Consider the following 27,321-nt stretch of genomic DNA (forward strand, 5'->3'; position numbering starts at 1 on the left):
ATGGCCTGGCAGGTCCCACCTCCACAAAACCCAACAAACTGAAGCCCGTGCACTAGAGAGTTTTGTAGCAAAATACACCAGTTTGACTCCAGTGGGGAAGATCAAGATCAGGGAAGGAAAGTTGCCCACCATTGGGAAAGCAGGGCTAATCTCACCTGTGTAAATGACCTCCATGGGAAGACTACCCAGCAGCCTGACTAAATCTGAGGCAGCCCAGCAATGCCTCTATAAGCCAAAAATAAAAAATAAAATGAAACTCATAATCGAGATATAGCTCCAACCTCAACAGAAAGAATGTCCACTCAGAGATTCCTCCCGAAAAACAGAAAGGATGTCCACTCAGAGATTCCTCCCAAAATCACCAACTTCAAAGATCAAAGGGAGATAAATCCATGAAGATGGGAAAAACAAGCACAAAAAGGATGAAAACATCAAAGACCAGAACACCTCTTCTCCTTTGAGGGATCACAACTCCTCACCACCAAGGGAACAAAACAAGACAGAGAATGAGGTTGATGAATTGACAGAAGCAGGCTTCAGAACGTGAGTGATAACAAACTTCTCTGAGTTAAAAGACCATGTTCTAACCCAATGCAAAGAAACTAAGAACCTTGAAAAAAGGTTAGACGAAATGCTAACTAGAATAACCAGCTTAGAGAAGAACTTAAGTGACTTGATGGAGCTGCAAAACACAGCATGGGAACTTCATGAGGCATACACAAGTTTCAACAACTGAATCAATCAAGCAAAAGAAAGGATATCACAGATTGAAGATCAAATCAATGAAATAAAATGAGAAGGCAAGATCAGAGAAAAAAGAGTGAAAATAAATGAACAAAGCCTCCAAGAACTATGGAATTACGTGAAAAGACCTATTTTATGCTTGATCGGTATACCTGAATGTGATGGGGCGAATGAATCCAAGCTGGAAAACACTTTTCAGGATATTATCCAGGAGAATTTCTCCAGCCTAACAAGGCAGGCCAACATTCAAGTCCAGGAAATACAGAGAGCACCACAAAGCTACTCCTCAAGAAGAGTAACTGCAACACACATAATTGTCAGATTCACCAGGGTTGAAATGAAGGGAAAAATTCTAAGGGCAGCCAGAGAGAAAGGTCGAGTCACCCACAAAGGAAAGATCATCAGACTCACAGTGGATCTCAGCAGAAATCCTACAGCTAGAAGGTAGTGGGGGCCAATAGTCAACATCCTTAAAGAAAAGAACTTTCAACCCAGAATTTCATACCCTCTGGCCAAACCAAGTTTCAGAAGTGAAGGAGAAATAAAATCCTTTACAGACAAGCAATTGCTGAGAGAGTTCATTGCTACAAGATCTGCCTTACAAGAGCTCCTGAAGGAAGTACTAAACATGGGAAGGAACAACAAGGAGCAGCCACTGCAAAAATGTACCAAATGGTAAAGACCAATGATGCAATGAAGAAACTGCATCAACTAACAGGGAAAACAACCAGCCAGTAACAAAATGACAGGATCAAATTCAAACATAACAATATTAATGTTGAATGCAAATGGCCTAACTGACCCAATCAAAAGACACAGACTGGCAAACTGGATAAAAAGTCAAGACCCATCAGTGTGCTGTATTGAGGAAACCCAGCTCACATGCAAAGACTCACACCTACTCAAAATAAAGGGATGGAAGAAGATTCACCAAGCAAATGGAGAGCAAAAAAAGCAAGAGTAGCAATCCTAATCTCTGATAAAATGGACTTTCAACCAACAACGATCAAAAGTGACAAAGAAGGGCATTACATAATGGTAAAACTATTAATACAACAAGAAGAGATAACTGTCCTAAATATATATGCACCCAGTGCAGGAACACCCAGATACATAAAGCAAGTTCTTAACAACCTACAAAGAGACTTAGACTCCTGCACAATAATAGTGGGAGACTTTAACACTCCACTGACAATATTAGACAGATCAACGAGACAGGAAGTCAACAAGAATATCCAACACTTGAATGCAAATTTGGACCAAGAGGACCTACTAAACATTTACAGAACACTCCACCCCAAATATAGAATATACATTTTTCTCAGCACCACATTGCACTTACTCTAAATTGACCACATAATTGGAAGTAAATCACTCCTCAGCAAAATGCAAAACAACAGAAATCGTAACAGTCTCTCAACCACACCACAATCAAATTAGAACTCAGGATTAAGAAAAGCATTCAAAACCACAAAATCACATGGAAACTGAACAACTTGCTCCTGAATGACAAATGGATAAAAAATGAAATGAAGGCAGAAATAAAAAGGTTCTTCAAAACCAACGAGAACGAAGACACAGCATAGCAGAATCTATGGGACACATTTAAAGCAGTGTCTAGATGGAAATTTATAGCAATAAGTGCCCACATCAGAAACAAGGAAAGATCTAAAATTGGCACCTGATCATCAAAATTGAAAGAGCTAGAGGAGCAAGATCAAAAAAACTCAAAAGCAAGCAGAAGACAGGAAATAGCTAAGATCATAGCAGACCTGAAGGAGATACAGACACAAAAAAAGCCTTCAAAAACTCAATAAATCCAGGAGCTGGTTTTTTGAAAAGATCAACAAAATAGACTGCAAGCTAGACTAGTAAAAAAGAAAATAGAGAAGAATTGAATAGAAGCAATAAAAAATGATAAAGGGGAGATAACCACCACTTCCTTGGAAATACAAACTACCATCAGAGATTACTGCAAACAGCTCTATGCACATAAACCAGTAAATCTGGAAGAAATTGATAAATTCCTGGACATTTGGACACTCCCCAGACTGTGTGTCAGGAAGTAGTCAAAACCCTGAATAGATCATTAACGAGGTCTGAAGTCAAGGCAGCAATTAGTCGCCTATCAACCAAAAAATGTCCATGTCCAGACGGGTTCACAGCCAAATTCTACAAAGAGGAGCTAGTACCATTCCTTTTGAAACTATTCCAAACAATACAAAAAGATGGAATCCTCCCTAACTCTTTCTATGAGACCAACATCATCCTGATACCAAAACCTGGCAGAGACACAACTAAAAAAGAACACTACTGGCCAATATCCATGATGAACATTGATGCAAAAATCTTCAATAAAATACTGGCAAACCAAATCCAACAGCATATCAAAAAGCTGATCTACCACAATCAAGTAGGCTTCATCCCAGCGATACAAGGCTGGTTCAACATATGCAAAGCAATAAACATAATCCACCACATAAACAGAGCCAAAGGCAAAACCACATGATTATCTCAACAAATACAGAGAAGGCCTTCAACAAAATTCAACAGCCCTGTATGCTAAAAACTCTCAATAAACTAGGTATCGAAGGAACATATCTCAAAACAATAAAAGACATTTATGACAGACCCACAGCCAAGATCATACTGAATGGGCAAAAACTGGAAGCATTCCCTTTAAAATCTGGCACTAGACAAGGATGCCCTCTCTCACCACTCCCATCCAATATAGTATTGGAAGTTCTAGCCAGAACAATTAGGTAAGAAAAATAAATAAATGGCATTCAGTTACAAAAAGAAGAAGTCAAATGGTCCCTATTTGCATATGACATGATTGTATATTTAGAAGACTCATCATCTCAGCCCAAAATCTCCTTAAGCTGATAAGCAATTTTGGTAAAGTCTCATGATACAAAATCAGTGTGCAGAAATCACAAGCATTCCTATATACCAACAACAGACAACAGAGCCAAATCATGAGCAAACTCCCATTTACAATTGCTACAAAGAGAATCAAATACCTAGGAATACAACTAACAAAGGATGTAAAAGACCTCTTCAATGAGAACTACAAACAACTGCTCAAGGAAATAAGAGAGGACCCAAACAGATGGAAAAACATTTCATGCTCTTGATTAGGAAGAATCAATATTGTGAAAGTGGCCATACTGCCCAAAGTAATTTATAGATTCAATGCCATCCCCATCAAGCTACCACTGACCTTCTTCACAGAACTGGAAAAAAAAACACACTTTAAACTTCATATGGAACCAAAGGAGAGCCTGCATAGCCAAGACAATCCTAAGCAAAAAGAGCAAAGCTGAAGGCCTCATGCTACCTAACTTCAAACGATACTATAAGGATCAAAACAACATGGTACTGGTACCAAAACAGAGATACAGACCAAAGGAACAGAATAGAGGCCTTGGAAGCAATGCCACACATCTACAGCCATCTGATCTTTGACAAACTGGACAAAAACAAGTAATGGGGAAAGGATTCCCTGTTTAATAAATGGTGTTGGGAAAACTGGCTAGCCATATGCAGGAAGCTGAAATTGGACCCCTTCCTTACACTTATACAAAAATTAACTCCAGATGGATTAAAGATTTAGATGTAAGATCTAACACCATAAAAGCCCTAGAAGAAAACCCAGGCAACACCATTCAGAACATAGGCATAGGCAAGGACTTCATTACTAAAACACTAGAAGCAATGGCAACAAAAATCAAAATAGACAAATGGGATCTAATTAAACTTAAAAGCTTCTGCACCACAAAAGAAACAATCATTAGAATGAACTGGCAGCCAACAGAATGGGAAAAAATTTTTGCAATCTACCCATCTGACAAACAGCTAATATCCAGAATCTACAAAGAACTAAAGAAGATTTATAAGAAAACAAACCCTTTCAAAAGTGGGCAAAAGAGATGAACAGACACTTTTCAAAAGAAGACATTTATGTGGCCAAAAAACATGAAAAAATACTCATCATCACTGGTCATTAGAGAATTGCAAATCAAAACCACATTGAGATACCATCTCACACCAGTTAGAGTGGCAGTCATTAAAGATTTTGGAGACAACAGATACTGGAGAGGATGTGGAGAAATAGGAACACTTCTATACTGTTGGTGAGAGTGTAATTAGTTCAACCATTATGGAAGATAGTGTAGCGATTCCTCAAGAATCTAGAAATAGAAATTCCATTTGACCCAGCAATCCTATCACTGGGTATGTACCCAAAGGATTATAAGTTGTTCTGTTGCAAAGACACATGCACATGTATGTTCATTGTGGTGCTGTTTACAATAGCAAAGACCTGGAGCCAACCCAAATGCCCATCAGTGATAGACTGGACAAAGAAAATGTGGCCCATATAAACCATGTATTACTATGCAGCCATAAGATATAACAAGTTCACGTTCTTTGTAGAGACGTGGATGAATCTAGAAACCATCATTCTCAGCAAACTGACACAACAGAAAAACAAATACTGCCTATTTTCACTCATAGGTGGGTGACAAACAAGGAGAACTCTTGGACACAGGGAAGGGAACAACACTCACTGCGGGTAGGTGGGGGGTTTGAGGGGAGGGGAGGGGAGAGACAGCAGGGGGCGGGGAGGATGGGGAGGGATAACACCAGGAGAAATGCCTGATATATGCAACAGTGAGTGGGGGAGGAGGACAGCAAACCACCATGACAAGTATGTACCTATGCAACAATCCTGTAGGATGCGGGATGTGCACGTGTACCCCAGAATCCAAAGAACAATTTAAAAAACAAAAGGGAAAAAAAGAATCCACGTAACACTGATTTTGGGATATCATGTCAGGCAAAGCTCAATTTTCACTCTGTTTTGAATATATTTATCCAGTGATTCCAGAGCCATTTACTAAAAAGTCTTTTTCCATTGCTTTGAAGTGCTCCTTTTGTCATAAATCAAATATCCATATATGTGTTTATTGACGGTTCTGTTCCACTGATCTATTTGTCTTTCTCTGATTCTACAGTGTCTTAATTACTGTGTCTTGGTATTTGGTCTTGGTGTTCCATATGGCAAGTCTTCCAATCTTGTTGCTTAATCTTACTTGAATCCTTTGGATTTTCTTGTTTATGACCCAATATATAATCAGTTTCTCTCATGTTCCTTGTGAGCTTGAAAGTAATTTATATTATGCAGTCACTGGGTACTGTATTCTGCAGATCTATTTAACCAATTTAATAAATATTTTTGCTCTGATACTGTACATGATCAGATTTGTACATGATCATTCTAGCAGATACTGGTATTGTAAACAAACAAGACACATTATTGCGGCCTTGTTTGTTTTTTTGTAAATTCCGATTTACAGTTCCGAGGCTATGTTCATGAATGCATATAAATTCAAAAGAGTTTACACATTCTGCTGAATTAACCTCTGATCATTCCACAGTGCCTCTATCTCTAATAATATATTTTCCCTTAAAGTAGACTTTTATATTAATATAGTTACATCACTTCCTTTTTGTTAAGATTTAAGTTCTATCATGTTCTCTCACTGCTTGGAGCTTTTAATGGCATCAGAGAGTAAAAGCCAAGATCCTTTCCTGACCTGGCTTTCCCTGTCTCTCTGAACTCCAGCCACCTTGTTCTGACTCCCTGCCCTGCACACTGGCCCCTTGCAGCTCTTGAAGTAGTTCAGAAGCTCCTGCATCAGGGTATTTGCGTTTGCAATTCTCTCTGGCTGAAATGCTCTTTCCTCAGATGTCTGCATCACTCATTCTCTCATGATCTCCAATGCTGCTCCTAAAAGTCTCCTTGGGGGTTGGGCCTTCTCCATCCATGTGCATAGTTCTCTCCATAGCACTTAGCAAAAAAAATCTATTTATCAATATTTACAAATGTGTTTATTTATTTGCTGTCACTTATCTACCACATTGAAATGATAGTTTCATGCCGCTGGAACTTTCTTTCCATATGGGCAGAAACTTGGTTTTTGTTATTATTTTGTTTAAATTCTTTTTTATTACTGTATCTAGAGAATGTAGAACTCTCAAGTACTTTTTGAATAAATGAGATAATAAGAGGGATTGTAACATTATATCTATCTGTGTATCTATGCATCTGTCTATCTCTCATTAAATATAAGCTAGTATTAAGGTAGAGCAAAACTCATTTCTCTATTGAAAAGATAGCTAAAGCTAAACTCATCAGTGTAGCAAAGTTAATCCTGTTCATTGACCACTGTTTTTACACAAACCAAGTGTGTCTTTCAATAGTACTACATACATTTTGTCAAAGGGCAAACACTTAAGACCAAGTAGTTGAAATTACTCATAGTCTAAACCTGTGAATATCTCTTCCTGGATGGGCTTTGCTTATTTATTTACTTGTCTTAATATATTCATCTGATACACAGTTGTAAATTAATAATTAAATCTTATTCTCCAAGATGTCATTCATATGGTGTCTTGCTTTCAGAAGGAAACACAAACTTAGCCACTCCAGCTGTGACACTTCCTTCTATAATTTTTTAAATCTCTAGGAACAAACTTCCTAACACCTGCTTTAGTGCAATGGACTCTCAGGTTTGACAACTCCTGTAATTGAAAATCCTGCCAAGTTTCTAACCAAAATCCTACTTGAAGTGCAAGGTTCATTAGGTCAACAGACTGTGATAAAACAGGCCCATTAAACCCGACTTTTGGTTAAGGCAGAGCTTGTGAATGAGTCCTAGCTAATTACGGCTATGGACTGAAGCCAAGAAATCTGCTCCCTACTTCATAGAGAGTCTTAAATGGAAAAAGGATATCCTTTGTATAAAATCACCTTGAAAAGGAGAAAGCACTAAGGAAAAGAGATTGCTATGCAGTAAAATGGATTTCATCAACTGGAAGGGGATTAAGAAGATTTTTAATTATGGCATGCTGGCTGGCTGGTTAACACCGTGGAAAGCTAAGGGTATGGACCAGCTGTGGTCCTGGAATTTCTGGATTCCTAGCAACAACATGGAATGTTCTATATGAGAATTGGAGGGGAACCTAGGAGCCTGTTTGATAATATAACTAGCAGGTTTAGAAGTTAGTTTCAAATGAGAAGGTGAAATCAGCTAATCCCCCAGGATAAAGTTGTACAACATCCTGAAATGATGGGGAAGGCAGAAATGACATCTGCTATAAGACAGACACTGGGAAGGTACATTTTCTTGTAGGCAATAGGTTCTGTTGTTAACCAGCCAAATGGTCTCTGTATGTTGAGATGCCCTTGAAGAGCCAAATAGTATCTGAAGAGACTTCATCTCCTCCCACCTACTGCTAATGGAGGTTATTAATTTATGTCCCATTCTCATGGGATGCAGATAAAAATAAGGTACTGCATCTCATTTATGTGGTGCTCTTTCATGTACTGAAAGAATTTGTATCTTTCATTTATAAGCAAAATAAAACCTATTCCTTTATTATTATTTTTTTCTCCAGGGAGTGATTTCCTGGTCTCAGGCAGTCACTTCTGCTGTTCAGTCCTGGAATTTCTCCAACCCTCTCACATAAGGCATCAGTTATAGGGCCTAAAGCAGATCCTAATGCACTAATAAAATCTGGTTTGATGAAGAGTACAAAAAGGTGATCTCCTTGTACTTCTGCTTATTTTATACTTCTGGGACCGAGATGGCTTTTAGTGTCAAATTAGCTGACTCATGCTTAATTTGATTTCACATTGACACAGAATGACACTTGCAAAGTCTCCACACCAGCGCCCTTTCGATTATTTTACTCCTATTAAAAAGCAAAATACTTTGAAAAACTGTGTCCAAAGAGGGGTGGAAGGTGGAACTCTGCACTTAGCATTTAATTTTTTTGCTACTTCAAGTTTAAAATCCAGCCAGAGATCTGATGAAAATATAACTAGTCCATAGCCATGGTGAATTCATATTTCCTAATAAATTGTGTGTTTTCATTACTTGATTGTGAGACTTTTATTAGACCTTTAAAATATCAAAAATAACTTAAACAGAAATGAAGGGCATTGCACAACGTACCCAACCGTTACACTTTAAAACTGTTTGGGTCGTGAAAAACAAAGTTTCACATATCAGAAGAGACTAAGGAGACAGAACCACTAAATGCAATTTGATATCCTGTGTTAGGTCTTGAAACAGAACAGGACAAGAAAAATCTGACAAAATCTGAGCAGAATCTTTAGTTAATGGTATTTTACCAATATTAATGTATTAGTTTTGACATGTACTATGGTTATATAGGATACTAATATTAGAGGAAGCTGTATAGAGTATACAGGAACTCCACCATTTTTGCAACTGTTTATAAACCTAAACTTTTCCCAAGATAAAAAATATTCAGGGCCTCAACTTGGTGAACAGTCTACTATACAGAATCTTTAAAGATCAGTCTTATCTCTGTATGGTTGCCTTTCTTAATGTAATAGCAAAGCAATAAGATACTCTCAAAAATATTAAATCTATTTTTCCTTATGATCTATTATCAGGTTTATTTTAAAACAATATTGAGTGCATAAATAGAAAAACTTATGCCTTCTGGCTCATGTTTAACTCACTCTTTAATAGAAAATAACTATGGTAACATCTTATGGGGAATTGCAGTCAGTGAGTATGTGTATTTGTGTATTTACGTATTTCCATGACTATTATAAGGTTTCATTCAACATCATGATTGTTCCGAAGCTATGAGTCAAAAAGTAATAGAGAGTAAGGGGAAAGCATTTCTCTGCACAAAACAGACAACAACTATATTACTAGGGATTTGAGTCTCAATTTTATTACTCAATTAAGACTCCATATCCATTAATGAATAGCTAAAAGATCAAATAGTGATAATCTCCATACATCCCACTTTGCAGATAATATTCTTTTTCTGCTAGCAGTCTCTCAAAGCTCAGATTCATGTAACTGTCTTTTACTTCCCCACTATTATTACCCTGACTACTACCAGAACCAGCACTATCCCACCATCACTGCTGGTTTAAGAAAAGATCCCTAAAAGTATCTTAGTTCCAACTTCTGTAACAAAATATATACCAGGTGGCTTGAACCACAGAAATTTATTTTTTCACAGTTCTGTAGGTTGCAAGTTTGAGACAGGGTACCAACCCTGCTGGGTTCGGGTGAAGGCTTTCTTCCTGGCTTGCAGACGGCCACATTCTCACTGTACGTTCATGTGACCTCTTCCTTGTCAGTAAGCAGAGAGAGAGAGAAAGCAAGTTCTCTCCTGTGTCTTCTTATATGAGCACTAATGCCATTATCAAGGCCAACCCTCATGACCCCATCTAACCCTCCTTACTTCCCAAAGGCCCCGTATCCAAATGTTAGCACATTGGGAATTAGGGAATCAGTAGATGAGTTCTATGGGGATGTAGTTCAGTCATGGCAGTATTAGAAACCCAAAAGTTTCATGTAAGAGTTTGTGGATTACTTTCCCAATTCAGATGCTAGATGCTTTCTTCAGGTTATGTCTTGTAATCCTCAAAGGGCATCTTCATGAGGCATATTGATCTTAATTTAACTTATGCAAGTGAAGGTATTTAATGCATAGCAGAACCTGCATTAAAAATTAAATTGTTATGACCAAAAAAACTGTGTTTTCAGGTATTAAAATATAATACCCTGAATTATGTTACAAAAGTGTTAATTGTATTTTAAGACTGAGTGAAATGATTTATCCTGCACAAAAATTATTTCGTGCTTTATGGTGAAGAGAGCAATTTTAGGAAGACTGATTTGAGGCCTTTTTTCTTTATGTTTCAGTCTTATATTAGTAAATGTCAATATAAATGGCTATATTGCTTAACAGTATCCAAATTACTGTGAAATGAGTGGGAACTCCTATGTGTATTCAATAGAATAAACAGTTTTGTCCATTGATATTATATATAACATGATTCTCATAATTATGAAAATCATTTGAAATCTTTAAAACTATATTGATGCAAGCAATAATTTTACAGTATATGTAAATATCCATAATAATTATAGATGTGCTGAATAAGGTCTGTTGCTAAGAGCCTTTTATCTGTTTTGTATTAAAATGCCCTGTGTGTACTGACTGTGCTGTATGCACTGTGACATGAGCTTTATATACTTAATTTCTTAACACTTAACACTTAATCATCCTCAAGCTAATTTAAGGATACAAGCTCAGAGAGCTAAATGCCTTGCCCAAAGTTATCTGGCTCCAGGAAGGGACTGAGCTGGAATTCCAAGTCTAATATTTGTAGTTTCACAGTCTGTATTTGGGAGATCATTAATATAATTTCTGTTTTTAAAAAAATTATTATATGGTGCTCTAATTTTTCTGGTTGCAAAATATTTGCATCTGAATATTCTGGAGCTGAATATTTAATAGAATTGTATGTCATTAGGAAAAAAGTATCCCTTCATATGGCTTTGTCATGTGCAGAAAATTGTACCTACTCTGTAAGAAAAAAGAGCTTGAGAAATAGCTGCGCCTTGTGGAGAGTCTTCTTTGTAATACAGCATAAGCGCATCTTGGTAAATCCTCCCTCTGTTTCGTGACGTACCCTTCTTTATTAGGTAAGACGCTACATAATTTGTGTAAGGTTGCACAGCTAGTAAGTGGCATAGCCATAATGTAAATCTATGTCTGTCTGATTCCAAAGCTCTATTAAGTTTCTGCTATACCAAACTGTCTCTTGTTAGATATTTGCATTTCCAAAATCTGTTACCACTTGAAATGTAATTACTTCATTTAAGTTCAAAAGCAGAATTCTACAGCACTAAATAAATCGATGTAGAACTAATTAAAGCTAAGCAAACCATATACTGATCATATTCTAATCATTTAATTTTTAAATATTGTTTCTCTTTGGGGGTGTGGATCAGTAAGGGTCCAAATAAGCAAATAATAACAATATTAAGTGTGAAATACAGGACCTGTATGTAGATAGAACACCAGGAGCGCTAAAGGAGTAATTTAGTTCGTAGTTTTCTGGTGCATGGTTAGGAAGCATTTGTTAGGGAAGATACATCCGATCCAGGCAGAGGAGGGGCATGTTCATGTGCGCAGGAAGTTTAAGGTTGTCCTACACGTGCTTTTCAAGGCTTCTGAAAATTATGTAAGAAAGAAAGAGTAAAGTCAAAGTATGTGTATCTTGGTTGTTCTGCTTTATAATGAGAGGCCTTTATGTGAGTGTTGTACGAATACCTTTAACATGGAAAAGACTGTCTTTTTGTGAATAATAAACAATGTACACTTCAAAGGAATTATATTATCTGGGATATATTTGTAGAAAGAAAACACAGTATGACAACTTTGCAATTTAAATGAAGACATAGAAGAGAAATACTGTGATCTAGATTTCAGAAATTTCCTTCTATCAGTTTCCTCATGGGTGTAAAGAAATTATCCACCAGCAAAGAGTGCACTAAAATTTGAAATTTAAAAGATGTGGCTAACTTGCATTTTAGACTTCTTCAATTATCAGGAAACATTCATTTTATTACCTTGTCTTCAAACATACTTGTTGAGGGAGTGTGATATGGTAGAAAATATAGAACGAACAATCTAGAGGTCCAGTATTAATCAGGTCTACAAAATAAGGGCAAAGTTCAGAAATTATGGTTTGTGTTAGTGTAATTAGTTATCTTGCTTTTTTTTTGTTCAATCGAAGCTTAAGATTCAGATGTGTGTGTTCAAATCCTGACATTGTCACATTTTATCTTGAAATGAAAGTAATGCCTATTCTAGGTCTCTATCTCATTTCATTATAAGGACTAAATATATATATAAATTTTAATTTATTGCACATAAGTATTTAATAAATACTTCCTATTACAAAAGTAAATAAATGATCAGACAGATGTTCATATTATAAACATATATTTCCTGCTGCTTTCAAAATTATTAATGAATATTTTTAAAAATCTAAAATTCCACAAGTTAATTTTCAAATGTGATTTTTTTCCCAAAGACAGAAAATTGAGTATTATATAAGTACTTCACTTAACTTTATTAACCTGCCATTGCACTAGCATGGAAGATGGAGAATTGTCTGTCACTAGGATGGTGATAATATGTAATTTATATGTGTTGGCATCCAGATGATTTAGTTATGTTAAAGACTACTGAAACCAGCCAATACAGTGAACACCTCAAAATACAATCGTTTCACACACAAAGAAAATGTTTTATATGAAATATTATATTTTAAAAATACACTGTAATCTTAAGAACATGCTTGTCAATCAAAAACAGTTCCTCTCTGTGAAGTAAGTGCACTTAAAAAAAGTTTTCCCAGTGGATTAGTTGAATAAACTCCTGATGTCATAAACTCACGTAAAAAGATGGATAATAGGATTCCTTTATTTGCTTTCAGATTTTCAGACGTTGCTGGTTGGTTTTCAAGAAGGCTTCTAGCAAAGGACCCAGAAGGTTAGAAAAATTTCCAGATGAAAAGGCAGCTTATTTCAGAAACTTTCATAAGGTAAGTCACAGTCCTGGAAGTCCCTGGGGAATAACTGGGCCTGAAGACTTGTGGAGATATTTCTTTAATAGATGAAATCTGCAAAGCCAAAAATTAATGGCTGGGATAAAATGCCCTTTTCTGATAAAATTCAAAAGATAATTTTCTCCTTTATTTTAATAATCTGTTTTAAATGCCAGTGGTACCTCTGCAAAATGAAAGACTTGTTTTTATTGCTACTTTGCAAAATGAGATGACTTATAACTCAACCAAATCATTTTCTAAGGTGCCGAGTATGTATTTTCTCTCTATTCAGGTTAATTGTGCATTTGTTGCTTGGTGTAAACTGTGAATAGTATTTACTAGATAAAAGTTGGGGGACTGCCTTTAGCAGTGCTAATGATATTGTTAATGTGTATGGCATTTGCTGTTCTGTCAGCTCCTTAACAGGAAAATGATCATTGAATGTGCTGATGTGTAGAGATAAGGCATCAGTACTAGGAATAAAATATCAGTTTCCTAAGAATCAAAATAATATAAAACATAACCCCAGAAAGATTCTAAATATATCTTTCATGATAACATCAAAACACAGCTAGACATTTTATAGTTAGAGAGAGGATTCATGATCAAAACTCGGAATTATAGAACAGTGTTGCTTATTGGTGGAATGCTTAGTAAAGATTTTAATTTCCCATTGGTCATACATGGAATAAGTTACCCAGATTAGGTAATGAATTTGTGGAATTTTATTTTATATATTATTGTAATTTCTTTTTTAAAAGTAGATTTTTTACAGTAAATAGTATTTATTACCAGTTATGAATATTAACTAGTAATCATTTATATTGTATTTAAATCTGGATCAAAGAGCTTAAAAGTCGAGTTTGTAAAACTGTCTAGAAACAATATATGTATATGTAGTTTTTAAAAATACTTTAAATATAGATAGACATGGGGGTCTTGCTGTGTTGCTGGTCTCGAACTCCTGGGGTCAAACAGTCCTCCTGCATTGACCTCCCAAAGTACTGGGATTACAGGCATGAGCTACTGTATTCAGCCAAGTCCTCCATATATTAATGTAGATTTACTGCCAGAGGATACAAGTTAAAGTTTCTGTCTATTCACTTACAACCTAATGGGTGTTTGGTTTTCTCATGAGTAGATGAATTTTAAAATTGTTTTATGTCTCTAAAGACTATTTGATATATGGTATCATAAAACAGCCAGCATAATACTTCTCAATCTAATTATATGCAATTATTTGAATTCTAAAGTCTTACTGGTATCTTTTTGTTACGACTATGATTATTACTTTAGCAATAATGTTAAACCTAACTTAATGAGGAACTGCCAGTCTGTAAAAACATGAGTTCCTGATATTTTAGTTTGTGAATAAAATTTTGTTGGGCTGAGCATATTATGTCTTCTTTGGATGACTGGTTAGAGTTCCTGCCTGCTGATTAGTGACATATACTAGTTAGAGCTCTCTGGCCAGTACAACTGGGTTTATTTTTACTTAGAAATGAGACAGGAACAGTTGTCAAGAAGAATTATTATCTTATCTCTGGACTCAGCTATCTTTTATCTGAAAAAAAGTATTCACACTCTAGTACTCTAACCCCCTACGGATTAGTAACTTGGACACAGATGGGCATGGAATGTCTCTTCTATACCAGGCATTCCACTCCTGGTTGGAAATACAAAGAAGCATGAAACACAGCCTCACCCTGAAAAAGCTTGCATTCTAGTGGAAAAGACAAATATACAAATAACTCCAATTCACTATAGCAAGTACAGATGGAGAAGTATTCATAGATTGCTGAAGAGAGAACATGTTTTCTAATTTGGAACTCAGGTAAAGCTTCTCTGCAAAGAAGATATTTGGATGGCCAAACTAGTGGTGTTAGTGTGTTAGCCAAATGAAGAGAAAGGGTCATCTGTAGGAGGCATGCGGAACAGCCCTTCCCTCTTATTTTATATTCTCTTGATTTCTACTACCTTGCCTACTCCTTATCCTACAGAGGCAATCCCAGGCACTCCATGGCAGTGCTCAGAGCTAAAGAAAATGCTAACTCCTATTTATCTTGCAGACTGCCTCATTAAAATCATTTGGCTTCCACTGTGAGCTGTGAATTTTAAGGCAAACTTCATTCTTTGAGTTATTCTGTGAATTGTCAAAACATGGTCTATTCGTTAGCCTGGTATGGAATTCCAGCTCATTAACATTCATTAGACATCTTTACGGAGGCTTCACCATGAATGTGGCACTGGGCCATGCTGCTGGGATACGGTATTGGAAACATGGCACTCTAGTCTGTCATTGATATTAACCTCTTAATAACATAAAACAATGTAAATATGTAATAAATGTGTTTTATAAAAGAACAGAATTAATGGATAATGGTTGTAGATATGAGTAGGCTAAGAGTCAACTGAAATAAAAAAAGTCAGTGCTTAACAAATTCAGAGATACAAAGAAAGATCACTCCAAGTAGAAAGAAAAAAAAAAAATTTTTTTTTTTGAGACAGAGTTTTGCTCTTGTTACCCAGGCTGGAGTGCAATGGCACCATCTCGGCTCACTGCAACCTCCATCTCCTGGGTTCAGGCAATTCTCCTGCCTCAGCCTCCTGAGTAGCTGGGATTACAGGCACATGCCACCATGCCCAGCTAATTTTTTATATTTTTAGGAGAGACGGGGTTTCACCATGTTGACCAGGATGGTCTCGATCTCTTGACCTCGTGATCCACCCACCTCAGCCTCCCAAAGTGCTGGGATTACAGGCTCTTTGGGATTACAGGTGTGGTGAGCCACTGCGCCCGACCCAAAAGAAAAAATTTTTTAAAAATCACTACCGAAAAAATGAGGTGGAAACAATTCAGTGTGATCAAGGATCTGAAAGACATCTGTTGTGACCGAGTGTAGAAGAGGTCAGAAAAACTGAATTAAACTGCAGGTGATGAGAGTCAATGACAGGGTTTAAGCCTGGGTCTGGCATTATAGTCTTAAAACGCCACTTTGTGTTTTCATTTTCAGGATGTAACAGTGATCTTCTGACAATATAATTCTCCCACAAATGACAGCTAGAAATGCTGGATGTCAGGTTCAAGCCCCAGCTGAAGTCTGAGGGGAGAAGATAGGTAGGGGTAGGGAGCTGGCAGAACTCTCAAGAAAATGGCAGGTAGATGACACATGACCTTATTCAGCAGCTTCCTCACACTGTCTGTCTCATCAGGAGCTTACTTAACATGTTCCCTTTATCTCGGCTCCTTGCTCCAGCTGTGCCCTTCTCAGCAGCCAACTCTGTGGCTCTTTCCACTCCGATGCACAGAGGCACAGCTTGCTCCCTCTTACAGGGTCAGCAGCTACACTCTCTCCCTCTCAGCCCAAGCTGGTTTCTGGCTCCCCCATGCCTGCCTTCAGGTGACCAGCTCTCCCTTACAGATTCAGCAGCTTCACTGTCTCTCTGGGTGTAAATCCGACCTGTGTCCTGACTCTCCTGTGTTCATTTGCAAAACAAAACCACTCTGGGTCTCTCTCTTTCTCTGGGCGTGCCATATGCACAGCACCAGCAGGGCAGTTATACAGTTTACAAACAATGGTGTTTCCAAGCCGGGTGAGGAGCTACATAGCTATGTTTACATAATGTATGGAATCGTGCACCAGCACTCCAATCTTGTTGAGTCGTACAGGATGTTTACTTCAGCCTGTTCTTAACCAAAGCACATCTATTTACCTTACACTGGACAAAATACAAAAACAAGTCCCTGGGTCTCTGAAAAAAGCAAGTCGTTTGTGGAGGAAAGTCAGATCTAGAAACAAGTAACTGACAGCTTCTTCCTTTCTCTGGCTGCAGCTTTAGGCTGGGGGCAGATTTAGTCACAGCAAAGCAGTATTGGCCATGGCAATGGGATGACTAAAACCAGTGGTTCCCAACCCCCAGGACATGAACCAGTGCCGGTCTGTGGCCTGTGAGAAACCAGGCTGCACAGCAGGAGGTGAGCAGCGGCCGGCAAGGGAGAAAAGCTTCATCTGTGTTTATTTACAGCTGCTCCCCATGGCTGACATTACCACCTGAGCTCCACCTCCTATCAGATCAGTAGTGGCATTAGATTCTCATAGAAGTGCAAATCCTGTTGTGAACTATGCATGAAAAGGATCCAGGCTGTCCACTCCTTATGAGAATCTAATGCCTAATGATCTGTCACTGTCTCCCATCACCCCCAGATGGGACCATCTAGTTGCTGTAAACAATCTCAGGGCTCCCACTGATTCTGCATTATGGTGAGTTGTATACGTATTTCTTTATGTACCACAATGTAATAGTAGTAAAAATAAAGTGCACAATAAATGTAATATTCTTGAATCATCCCAAAAGTATCCCTCAGCCCCCACCAACCCCCTGGTCCATAGAAAAATTGTCTTCCATGAAACCCGTCTCGTGCCAAACAAGTTGGGAACCACTGAATAAAACAACCACAAAAAGACTTGGCATTGTTCAGAAACCAGGAGAAACCTAGGCTGCCAAAAAGTGAGGAAGAAACTCCATCAAAGAGAAGGGTAGAAAAGGGGAGCCCTTAAATATGTACATAAACTCCCAATAAGAATGTGGCTGACACTTGAACCAGCTATGAAGGGGCAAATTGAAAACAACTCACCACTAAAGCTTGAGTCTGACTGAAGTCTGAGCCACATCCCACCACAGGTGTAGCATTTGGCAGTGCAGTCTAAGCAAGGTAATTGCTTGCTGAAACAAAACACCAACAATCTCAGAGAAATGTCACAGAATCCAGAGGCTATACATGACAAGTACAATGTCCAATATGAAATCCAAAATTCCTCAAGGTATAAAATACTATGAAAATGGAGTTTAATCAAAAGGGAAAAGAAAATCAGATGCTAAACCTGATAGGATTTAGATTCTGAATTATTAGGATGAGATTTAAAAACAGCCATTATGCCTATGCTTGATGAAGTAAATTAAAATATCATTACTGTTTTAATTTAAAAAAGGTATTTTTGGCAGGGAAAATTTTTTTTAAGGAAATCCTAACATAAATCATTCTACCATAAAGGCACATGCACGTGTATGTACATCACAGCACTATTTACAGTACCAAAGACGTTGAACCAACCTAAGAAAATGTACATATACACCCTACGGTATGTATGATACTATGTGACCATAAAAAAGCAACAAGATCATATATAGCATGGATAGAACTGGAAGCCATTATCCTTAACAAACTAATGCAGGAACAGAAAACATAGACCACCTGTTCTCACTTACAAGTGAGAGCTAAATAATGAGAACACATGTACAGAAAGAGAGGGACCCCCTCCCTTTCTCGCCAACTGATAGAATAGCTAGAAAAAAAATAGATCAGCAAGAACAAAAGATCAGACATAACACAATAAACCATTTTGGCTCAATAGTTTTATGCCAATACACGAAACAACTACAGAATACAGGTTATTTCCAAGTGCACATGGTGTGGTCAACAAAGAAGGCCACATTCAAGAATATTAACAAGTCTTCATAAATCAGAAAGTATTGTGTTCTTTGACCATAGATGTTTTACATAAGAAATTAATAACAATGTATTATCTAGAAAGCTCTAAATATTTGAAAATTAGCATATGCCAAGGAGCAATATGCAAAGGGGCTAAGTAAATATCACAAAGGCAAATATTCCAAACTGAAAGATAACAAGGATACATTACAATAAACCTTAGTTCTTTGTTTTAGAGTAAAAGGACAAATTTTGGATATGGTGTGTAAAAAATGGACAGGACTTATGAATTAAGCATTGGGTGTGAATAAACATTAGAACTCAAGCATGATCCGTGGGTCTGGGCTTGAGCAACAGTGTCAAGGATGATGCAGTTCGTGGGGATGAGGAAGCCTAGGAGATCCAGCTTTGGGTAAAAATTACAAGCTTTTACTTTACATATATTAAATTTCAAATGTCTATTAGGCATTCAAACTGAAATGTCAAGTAGTCAATTAGATAAATAGCTATGGGCTGAGGTGAGGGAAATGTCACTACTAAAGTTGTTCCTCTGGTTACCTTTGGCATATTGATAGTACCTTACACTATAGCTCTGATAAAATGTCCTTGGGAAAGACAGAGAAGAAAAAGAAGATAATGAGCAATCCAACATTTAGAAGATTAGTGGGAGAAAAAGGGCCAGAATAGAAGTCTGGGGGAAAAAAGTAAATTGTGAAAAATAACATTAAGAGTAGATCATTGGAAACCAAGAGAAAACTATTTATAAAGATGAGCAAATGATATTATGGCTAATACCAATAAGAGATTATGTGGTATGAAAGAAAAGAGACCATTGCATTTACAACACGGCGGTCCCTGATAACTTTGACAAAAGCTATTTCATTCAAATATGGGTTCCAAGTTTACTTGGCGGAGCCTATAAGAGAATGATAAATGAGAAAGGCAGCTATTTAGAAAACTTTTTCAAAAAGTTTTGAGCCAAGACGTGTGGCAGGTATGTTTTTAAACATGACATACATGTTGTCTACAGTTAACACACCTGTAGGCCTGTGGGAATGATCTAGTAAAGAGGAAATGTGATGAGGAGAAAGTTTCTGTGTATAATTATAGGGTTTTCTCTTTGACAGAACACGGGATGCTTCATTCATTTTAACAAAAAAATTGAAAGAGAATATGAGTATAGATATAAGTAGGTTGGATAAAAATTAATATTGGAAAACTGTGATCAACATGTCAGAAACACACATGTTCTATGTGTGTGATTTTTCCCTCCAATGTGTGAAAATGAAGTGGCAAAACAGCATGAAGAGCATAATGAGAGCAGGAACAGTTAAGGGAATCATCTTATAGTTAAAAACTATACAGACTTTTGATGTAAATTGAAGCTTCCTGAAGCTCTTTTGTAACTATGTTCAGTAGATCTGACAGGTGGAATTTACCTCCTGTGGCACTGCTATGAAGATGAAAGTTTATTATTACAACTTTCCCTTTATAGCATTGGAAAGGCTAATTCACTTTCCCATTGACTTAAGTTTCCTTTCAGGAATTTTATTTTATTTTTTCTGTGATGGATTATGAACTGAAACAGCAAAGTTCAACCAATCCTGATATGGAAAAATAACATAGGCATGATTCATCAGTCGTAAAAATTTTAAGGGTTTTTTTTAAGAGTATATACAAGGTTCCTATTCTGACTTTGATTTTATTTTAGTAAATATTAACTAATGCTTGTGTCTTTGTATCAACCTTACTATATCTCTTCTTTCCACTATTGTAACTAATTCAATTCTTCTGATTTTTGTTTCTTTTTTCCCTTAGGATGTACATCTGGTTTTCTTCAAATTCTCTTTTATCATCCTTTCATTATTCTGTAATGCCACTCTTTATCACTCAAATGTGATTTATTCTTCCCAGTCAGCAGAATTACATTAAAATTAGGCAACTCTCAATTGCTCAAATTAAGGGAAAAGCCATTCGTATGAATATATGCACTTGTTGGGTGAGATAGATAACATTGGCACATCTTTCTCTACAAGTTGTTGCCACTGTGCTACAAAGGAAAGAGATCTTCCCTTTTTATTGGGGAATTGCTATTAAGCCCAATTCGTATGTGATAAATGCAGTGTGATCATTAACGTAATCATATAACGTAATATAAATTTTTGTGAGACTACTATGTGTAGTAACAGCGCAGACCCCAGGTTTCAGAAAATGAAGAAGATACTCTTCTTGTTTGTATACTAGGGACAGTAATTGTCCTGATCTTCTAGGACCAGTAGGAAAATTGAATAAGGTTCAACCTATAAAAATTTATAGTGTTGGGAGTAGTCAGTCAACACTAAGTTATCATCATTATTGTTTTGAAATTTTATGATCTGAGGAAGTAAGATTTGTAAATAACTATAATGAAATATGATTACATGTAGAGTACAATGTTAAAAGTACACAAGAACAGTTAATTCTGCTTCTGGCAACTAGGACTTTACCAAGCAGGGGACACTTAAGGGACTTCTTAAGTTTACTTAGTTTTGACCAAGTAAAATAATGGGGAAAATGCATTATATAAAGAAAAATGTGACCACAAGTACTGAAAAGCTATATTCCATCATGATTTGAATAATCTACTGTTGGCCAGCTCTGAAAGGAGGCCTGGAGTGGAAAAGGTGAGCCTAAAAGAAGTGCATGGGGCAATAATGGGATATAACTACCTTACTATGAGCTTAATTTTTATTTTTAGGCAATAGGGGAGTTGTGAAAGGGTTAAAATGGTTTGTCATATTCTCAAATAGTATTTCAGAAAAAAATCCATGTTTGTGGTGTCCCAGCCAATGACTAGGGTAATAGACTACATACAGAGAAACTAGTTAATTAAATATTATAATATTCTCACTTCCCAAAAATAGATGTCAAAGTCTTGAATGAACAAAGGTAGGTGACTGGGGAGAAGGAGTTAGATTTGGGTGACATTTTCCAGGCACAGTCAAGTAAAATTAGTTACGTAATGGATACAGCGTACACTCTTCACCCACAGTTAAAAGCCCAGACTTCCCTACTGCACCACATATCCATGTAACAAAACAGCAGAGGTATTCCTAAATTTATACAGATAAAAAAAAATTAAAGACTTTGTAACTGATGGTGTATAGGGGAAATGGAAGAGAGAGGAGGGAGAGTTCTGATCTTTTCAAGACAAGGTGGTGGATGAATGATTTTGCATTCACAGAAACAGTTACCATATGAGGAGGAGCAGTTTTCACTGGTGAAGAAAAATGTCATTCTTGGCATGGTATGAGAAGACATCTATGGTATATTCAGCTATATATTTTAATTAAGCAATTAGAACTACAGCAGATTGTAGTGAAATAGTCTAGGAAACCTACTGAATAGAAGTTAAAGTGGGAGTATATCAAAGCCCATCTGTAAAAGCAGATCCATGCAAAATTAAATTCTGTAATAAGCCCTTTTCTCTAAATGAAATGGACTTTGGTATCAGCCTTGTAGTAACATCCGTGATATTTCACAGGTATTTCAATTCTAAGATTATTGAGAACTACAAATTTTTTTAAAAGTTCCCTGACAGGGAAGAAGCTAATTTAAGAAATGATTTTAAAAATTGCACAGAATGCCACTTAAATCAGTAACTGTTAGTGGAATAAATGTTAAAAGACTAAACAGCAAAGTTATAGTAATTATCAATACTATGTAACTATACTCCTAAGGAAATAGTAGTAATTCTAAAGAGAGAATGTATTTATTTTACCAAAGAGAAAATTGTTTAAAAATTTTGATATTTACAGGCTGGGCGTGTTGGCTCAAGCCTGTAATCCCAGCACTTTGGGAGGCCGAGGTGGGTGGATCACGAGGTCAAGAGATCGAGACCATCCTAGTCAACATGGTGAAACCCCGTCTCTACTAAAAATACAAAAAATTAGCTGGGCATGGTGGTGCGTGCCTGTAATCCCAGCTACTCAGGAGGCTGAGGCAGGAGAATTGGCTGAACTCAGGAGGCGGAGGTTGCGGTGAGCCGAGATCACGCCATTGCACTCCAGCCTGGGTAACGAGCGAAACTCCGCCTCAAAAAAAATTTTTTTTTGCTATTTACAAAGGAGAAGGAGAAAGCAGATATCGGAAGCCATGTGTGTCTCCATGGGACAGGACAGGTGGCTGTGGGTGAATTGAATGTCACCATAGGGATCAGATGGCATTACTTTGTCTAAGGCCTAGACAACCAGCCATCAAGGCACAAAAAAAAAAAAAAAAAGCACAGAAGGTTTAAAATATTTTTATGCTCACATATACTCTTGCTCTTACAAAACTGTGGACTAAACCATAATTCCTTATTACTTGCTTCATTTCTAGAATTATTAATCCTTTTTCTTCAAAAGTGAACATTGTCAAAGTTGTATATTTGGTCATAGTTACCTCTGAGGTCAGGTAAATACAGGAAGCTCCTTTTATGAGAAAGGCCTACAGATGTGAAATCTTTGTTTTCTCTTAGACAATTAATGACCAGTCCAAATTTTGGGTCTCCAGAATTGGGAAAAAATATTCATTTTCAAGGTGGCTTAGAGAAATAGACTAGTATGGATTTCTCAAACTGTTCTATTTGTGAATGTTTAAATATCTTAAACTTGTAATTAACCAGTTACTTCGATATACCCTAAAATGCATATAACATTCAATAGCAATAAATTAAAATAATCAAATGAATGAAATGTTTGCAACCTAAATGACAGATTTCTTAAAAAAAAAAAATAAGCCAAGGATACAATTATTTCTGTACCAACTTTGACTTTGTGTTATGCCCGACCTGGAACATACATATTATAAGCTTATGAGTATTAATGGTCTCATTTAGATATTTGATATGTTTACTGTGAGGGAGATCTTGCAGCATAAATCAGTTTTTATATGAAACTGCTATAAAGTGGTATATACTTTTTTAAAAACTTCTTGGTAGAAAGAAATTTGAAATTCAAATCACTAGCTGCCGAAGGAAGTTATTAAAAATGCATTAGAGTTGAAAATGTAGCTGTATATAATTGTCATAACAGATATTCAAAACAAATTTATCCTCAATGAAAACTGAACTAGGGCAATTTACATAGAGTCAGCTAATAAATTTTCCTTAATTTTCTAAGCAGATGAAAAAGAAGCCGTTTATAGACATTTTAATAAAATAAATATGAATTCTGTCTACAGGGAGGAAAATATAAATAAAATCCCTGAGAAGGATAGATGAAGATAGAATGATGTGAATTGAAGTTCCAGGGATAAAAGCTGCTTGATGCCAGAAAAGTGATGATTGTATTGGGACCAATCTCACTTCTAAATTCCCTATAACCCAACACTGAACACATCATTTTATTCTGTTTGGCATTGGCAGTATTTATCTTTATGTAAAGCAAACATTTGAGAAAGTCAGGGAAAAGAAGAGGTATCCTTGTGAAAAACAGCCACCTATAAATATAGCATTTCTTCAAAACTAGAAGCAAAGGAATGGATAAATGCAGAAATAGCACATGGGCATAATGTTCTGTCGAACACCCTACCCTCATTTTGATTCCACAAAGAAATGGCCCTATGCATGGATGAGCACATATGTGATGTGATGTGAAAGGTGTTAAAAGGCTTGGTGTCTTTTGAAATACCTGCTGGAAGTTCCCAAAGTGATCATTTGTTTAGATTAAGGTATCTTCTCTGTTCATTAATGTGTTGATCCATCTTCAATCTCTTACCTGGAAGAGGTTTCAGTTTCTTGAGCATTAAGTACTTATTAATATACACATTGGTTTCTAGGACAGTGACACCTTAATTCACAGTCATTTACCGATTGATTCACTTATATTATCACATGCAGGTTTCTCAGGGAAAACTCAAAGGAATGGAAAATGAAAAGTTCACGTTTATGTTGGATAAAGAAGAGGGAATATGCCCATGTCCTGATGCACCCTCTGTGTCGAGTATCTGAGAGGGATGGTCTGGTTATGAATGGAAAACTCTAAACCAGAGATTAACCAGAGGCACTAGGTGTTGAGACTTTCAGGTGGAGGGGAGCTGTAATGTTGTGATCACTAAATTCTAGGAAACTTCCAGAGCTAAACTTGATGCCATGGAAAGCAGATCACTCAGTAATTAAGATTTCTGTTTTTTACCAAATTCTCTACAGCAGGTATGATCAGACTCCTTGAAAACCATGATGGCACCTGTATTCCTATGTAACAAATCTGCACATTCTGCACATGTATCCCAGAACTTAAAGTAAAATAAATTAATTTAAAAAAAAACCTGTATGACTGATCTGGGCTTGACTTAGAGTATATATCAGCAGGATTTATGTTAGAAATCATAACATTTGTTAGAAAAGTGGAATTTGCAAAGTCCTTATTCCACTTTTTAAATTAACCCATTTTTTTCTTTTATAAAGCAATAATCTATAATGGTACTATATAAGAAAATTTATATCATATATTAAACAATATATTTCCCTATGTGTAAAATGCAAGTAATTATGGCACACAAAGTGAAGAGATATTTGCAAATAAGATAATATGTAAATTGTAAAATAATTATTGTTGTAAAAGTGATTTCTGCCTTAGGTTTCGCATCTTTGAAATTAATAATTCATATCAACTTTAGAAAAGTTTTGAGACAAAGCCAGATGATATTGTTAAACAAGTCATTTTACATGGGAAGTCAGATCATGTGAAAGAATACTCAGTACTGAAACACTGTTCCGACATTATTTCCATGAATTTTGAAGCATTTTTGCATTTAATTCACAGATTTAGATCCAATGCATTTCGTTATTTCAGAGAATCATCAGTGCATTTTTGATTTTGAAAACTCTTTTTTAATCAATGAACAAATTCTGCCTAATTGTGTAATATGTGACACATGCAACAGGAGAAATGCTTACTGCATCTCTCCTACCATTGTTTCCTACCATTAATGGAAAGTTATATATTACACCTACAGTTATAAATGCATATTTATTTAGCACTTTCAATTTGAACACTATTTCAGTGAAAATTTATTCTTGAATAATACTTTGCACCTCACTGTAAATATCTATCTAGCATCTCTTTGAAATAATGATGCTGCTACCTGTTTTCTAATTTATATAGCATTTTAATATTTTTAATGCTGTTTACTTCAATACAAAACAACAGTACAATTTTAATTGATCTTTGAAGAATCTAAATTTGCAGACTGAGAAAAACCACTGAACTAATTTTATTTGAGAGCAGATCCTTAATCTAGGGAACTGGGGGCTTTGAAACAGTGAAATTACTTGTTTTGATCATAACTGTTTATCTACTCAGAATATTGTCACATAAATTGATCTCCTGAAGAAATGGTTGAATTTCTCCCATACAATATGAAGGCAAACAAGGCTTTTTCCCCTTTAATTTAGAAATGGACAGAGGAGGAGAAAGAAAGATTATAAATTTTTGCTGTAAAATGCAAATATTTCCCTATAGTTCTTCTTTTCTATTTTTTTGAAACAAATTAATCCTATTTAGATATTAAGCATATAATAATATTAAAATATAACTGGATTTTCAGTAGCCTGGAATTCTCTAATTCTTTTTATTCTTTCGTAAAAGATTTTCCAGGGTATAATGGAAATTACTTTCCTATTTGTTATTCTCCCATGCTTGAAGCTATCATGATATTCTTCTAGTCCTAAAGCTGGTTTGCCCAACTCTCCAAAAGTGGGCCAAAAGAAGTCAACTTTTTAATGTTTCATTCCAGTTCCATCTTCCAAGCACAATGGTCAGTCCCACCATTATCCCAAATAATTGAATTTTTTATGCAGTTCAAATACTAACAATAACTGGGATACAGTTTTAGGGGTTTTTTTTGCTACATAATAAATCATCACAAAATCGGGTGTTGAGAAATACCCATTTTTTGGTTCGCAGTTCTAGGGTCAAAAGCCTGATTCAGCCTGTCTCAGGGTTTCATAAGGCGGAAGTCAAGGTGTCAGGTGGACTGAGTTCTCATCTATGGCTGTAGAGGAAAATCTGCTTCAAAGCCCCTTCTGTTGTTGGCAGAATTCAGTACTTTGTAGCTGTAGGGCTGACTCCCAGTTTCCTTGCTGGCTGCAAGAACAAATTGCTCTCAGCAACCAGAGGCTGCTGCAATCTGTAATTCTCTCCCTCTCCAAGCCAGCAGGGCACATCAAATCCTTCTTGTGCTTTGGATCTCTGACTTCTGTTTCAGTGACCAACTGGAGAAAACTCTGCTTTTAGAAAGCTTCCATGATGAAGCCAGGCATGGCTGGGAAATCTTTCTTTCATTTTCCTTTCCTTTTTCCATTTTTTGTTTTATTATCATTTTCAATTGACACATAATAATTGTACATATTTATGGTATACAATGTGATATTTTGATACATATATATGAAGTATAATGTCCAAATCAGGTTAATTCACATATTTGTCACCTCAAACATTGATTTTTCTTTGTGTTGAGAACATTAACAATCTGCTCTTCTAGCTATTTGAAAATATATTGCTCTTAATTATAGTCACCTTACAGTGCCAGAACACTAAAACTTATTCCTCCTATCTAGCTATAATTTTATACCTTTTAAAAAGCAATTTCTCATTAT

The 27,321-nt window shown here is 36.3% G+C and overlaps 1 protein-coding gene across 1 annotated transcript in view; it reads left to right on the forward strand.

Moving 5' to 3' along the window:
• Positions 1–27,321, forward strand: part of DOK6 (docking protein 6) — a 446,729-nt gene that overhangs the window by 150,323 nt on the left and 269,085 nt on the right. Inside the window, exon 2 of the mRNA XM_002757321.7 lies at positions 13,100–13,207. Within this exon, the coding sequence (XP_002757367.1) occupies positions 13,100–13,207 (108 nt within the window). The remainder of the gene's footprint in view (positions 1–13,099; positions 13,208–27,321) is intronic.

The sequence above is a fragment of the Callithrix jacchus genome, chromosome 13, assembly GCF_049354715.1.
Source record: "Callithrix jacchus isolate 240 chromosome 13, calJac240_pri, whole genome shotgun sequence".
NCBI classification, from domain to species: Eukaryota; Metazoa; Chordata; class Mammalia; order Primates; family Cebidae; genus Callithrix; species Callithrix jacchus.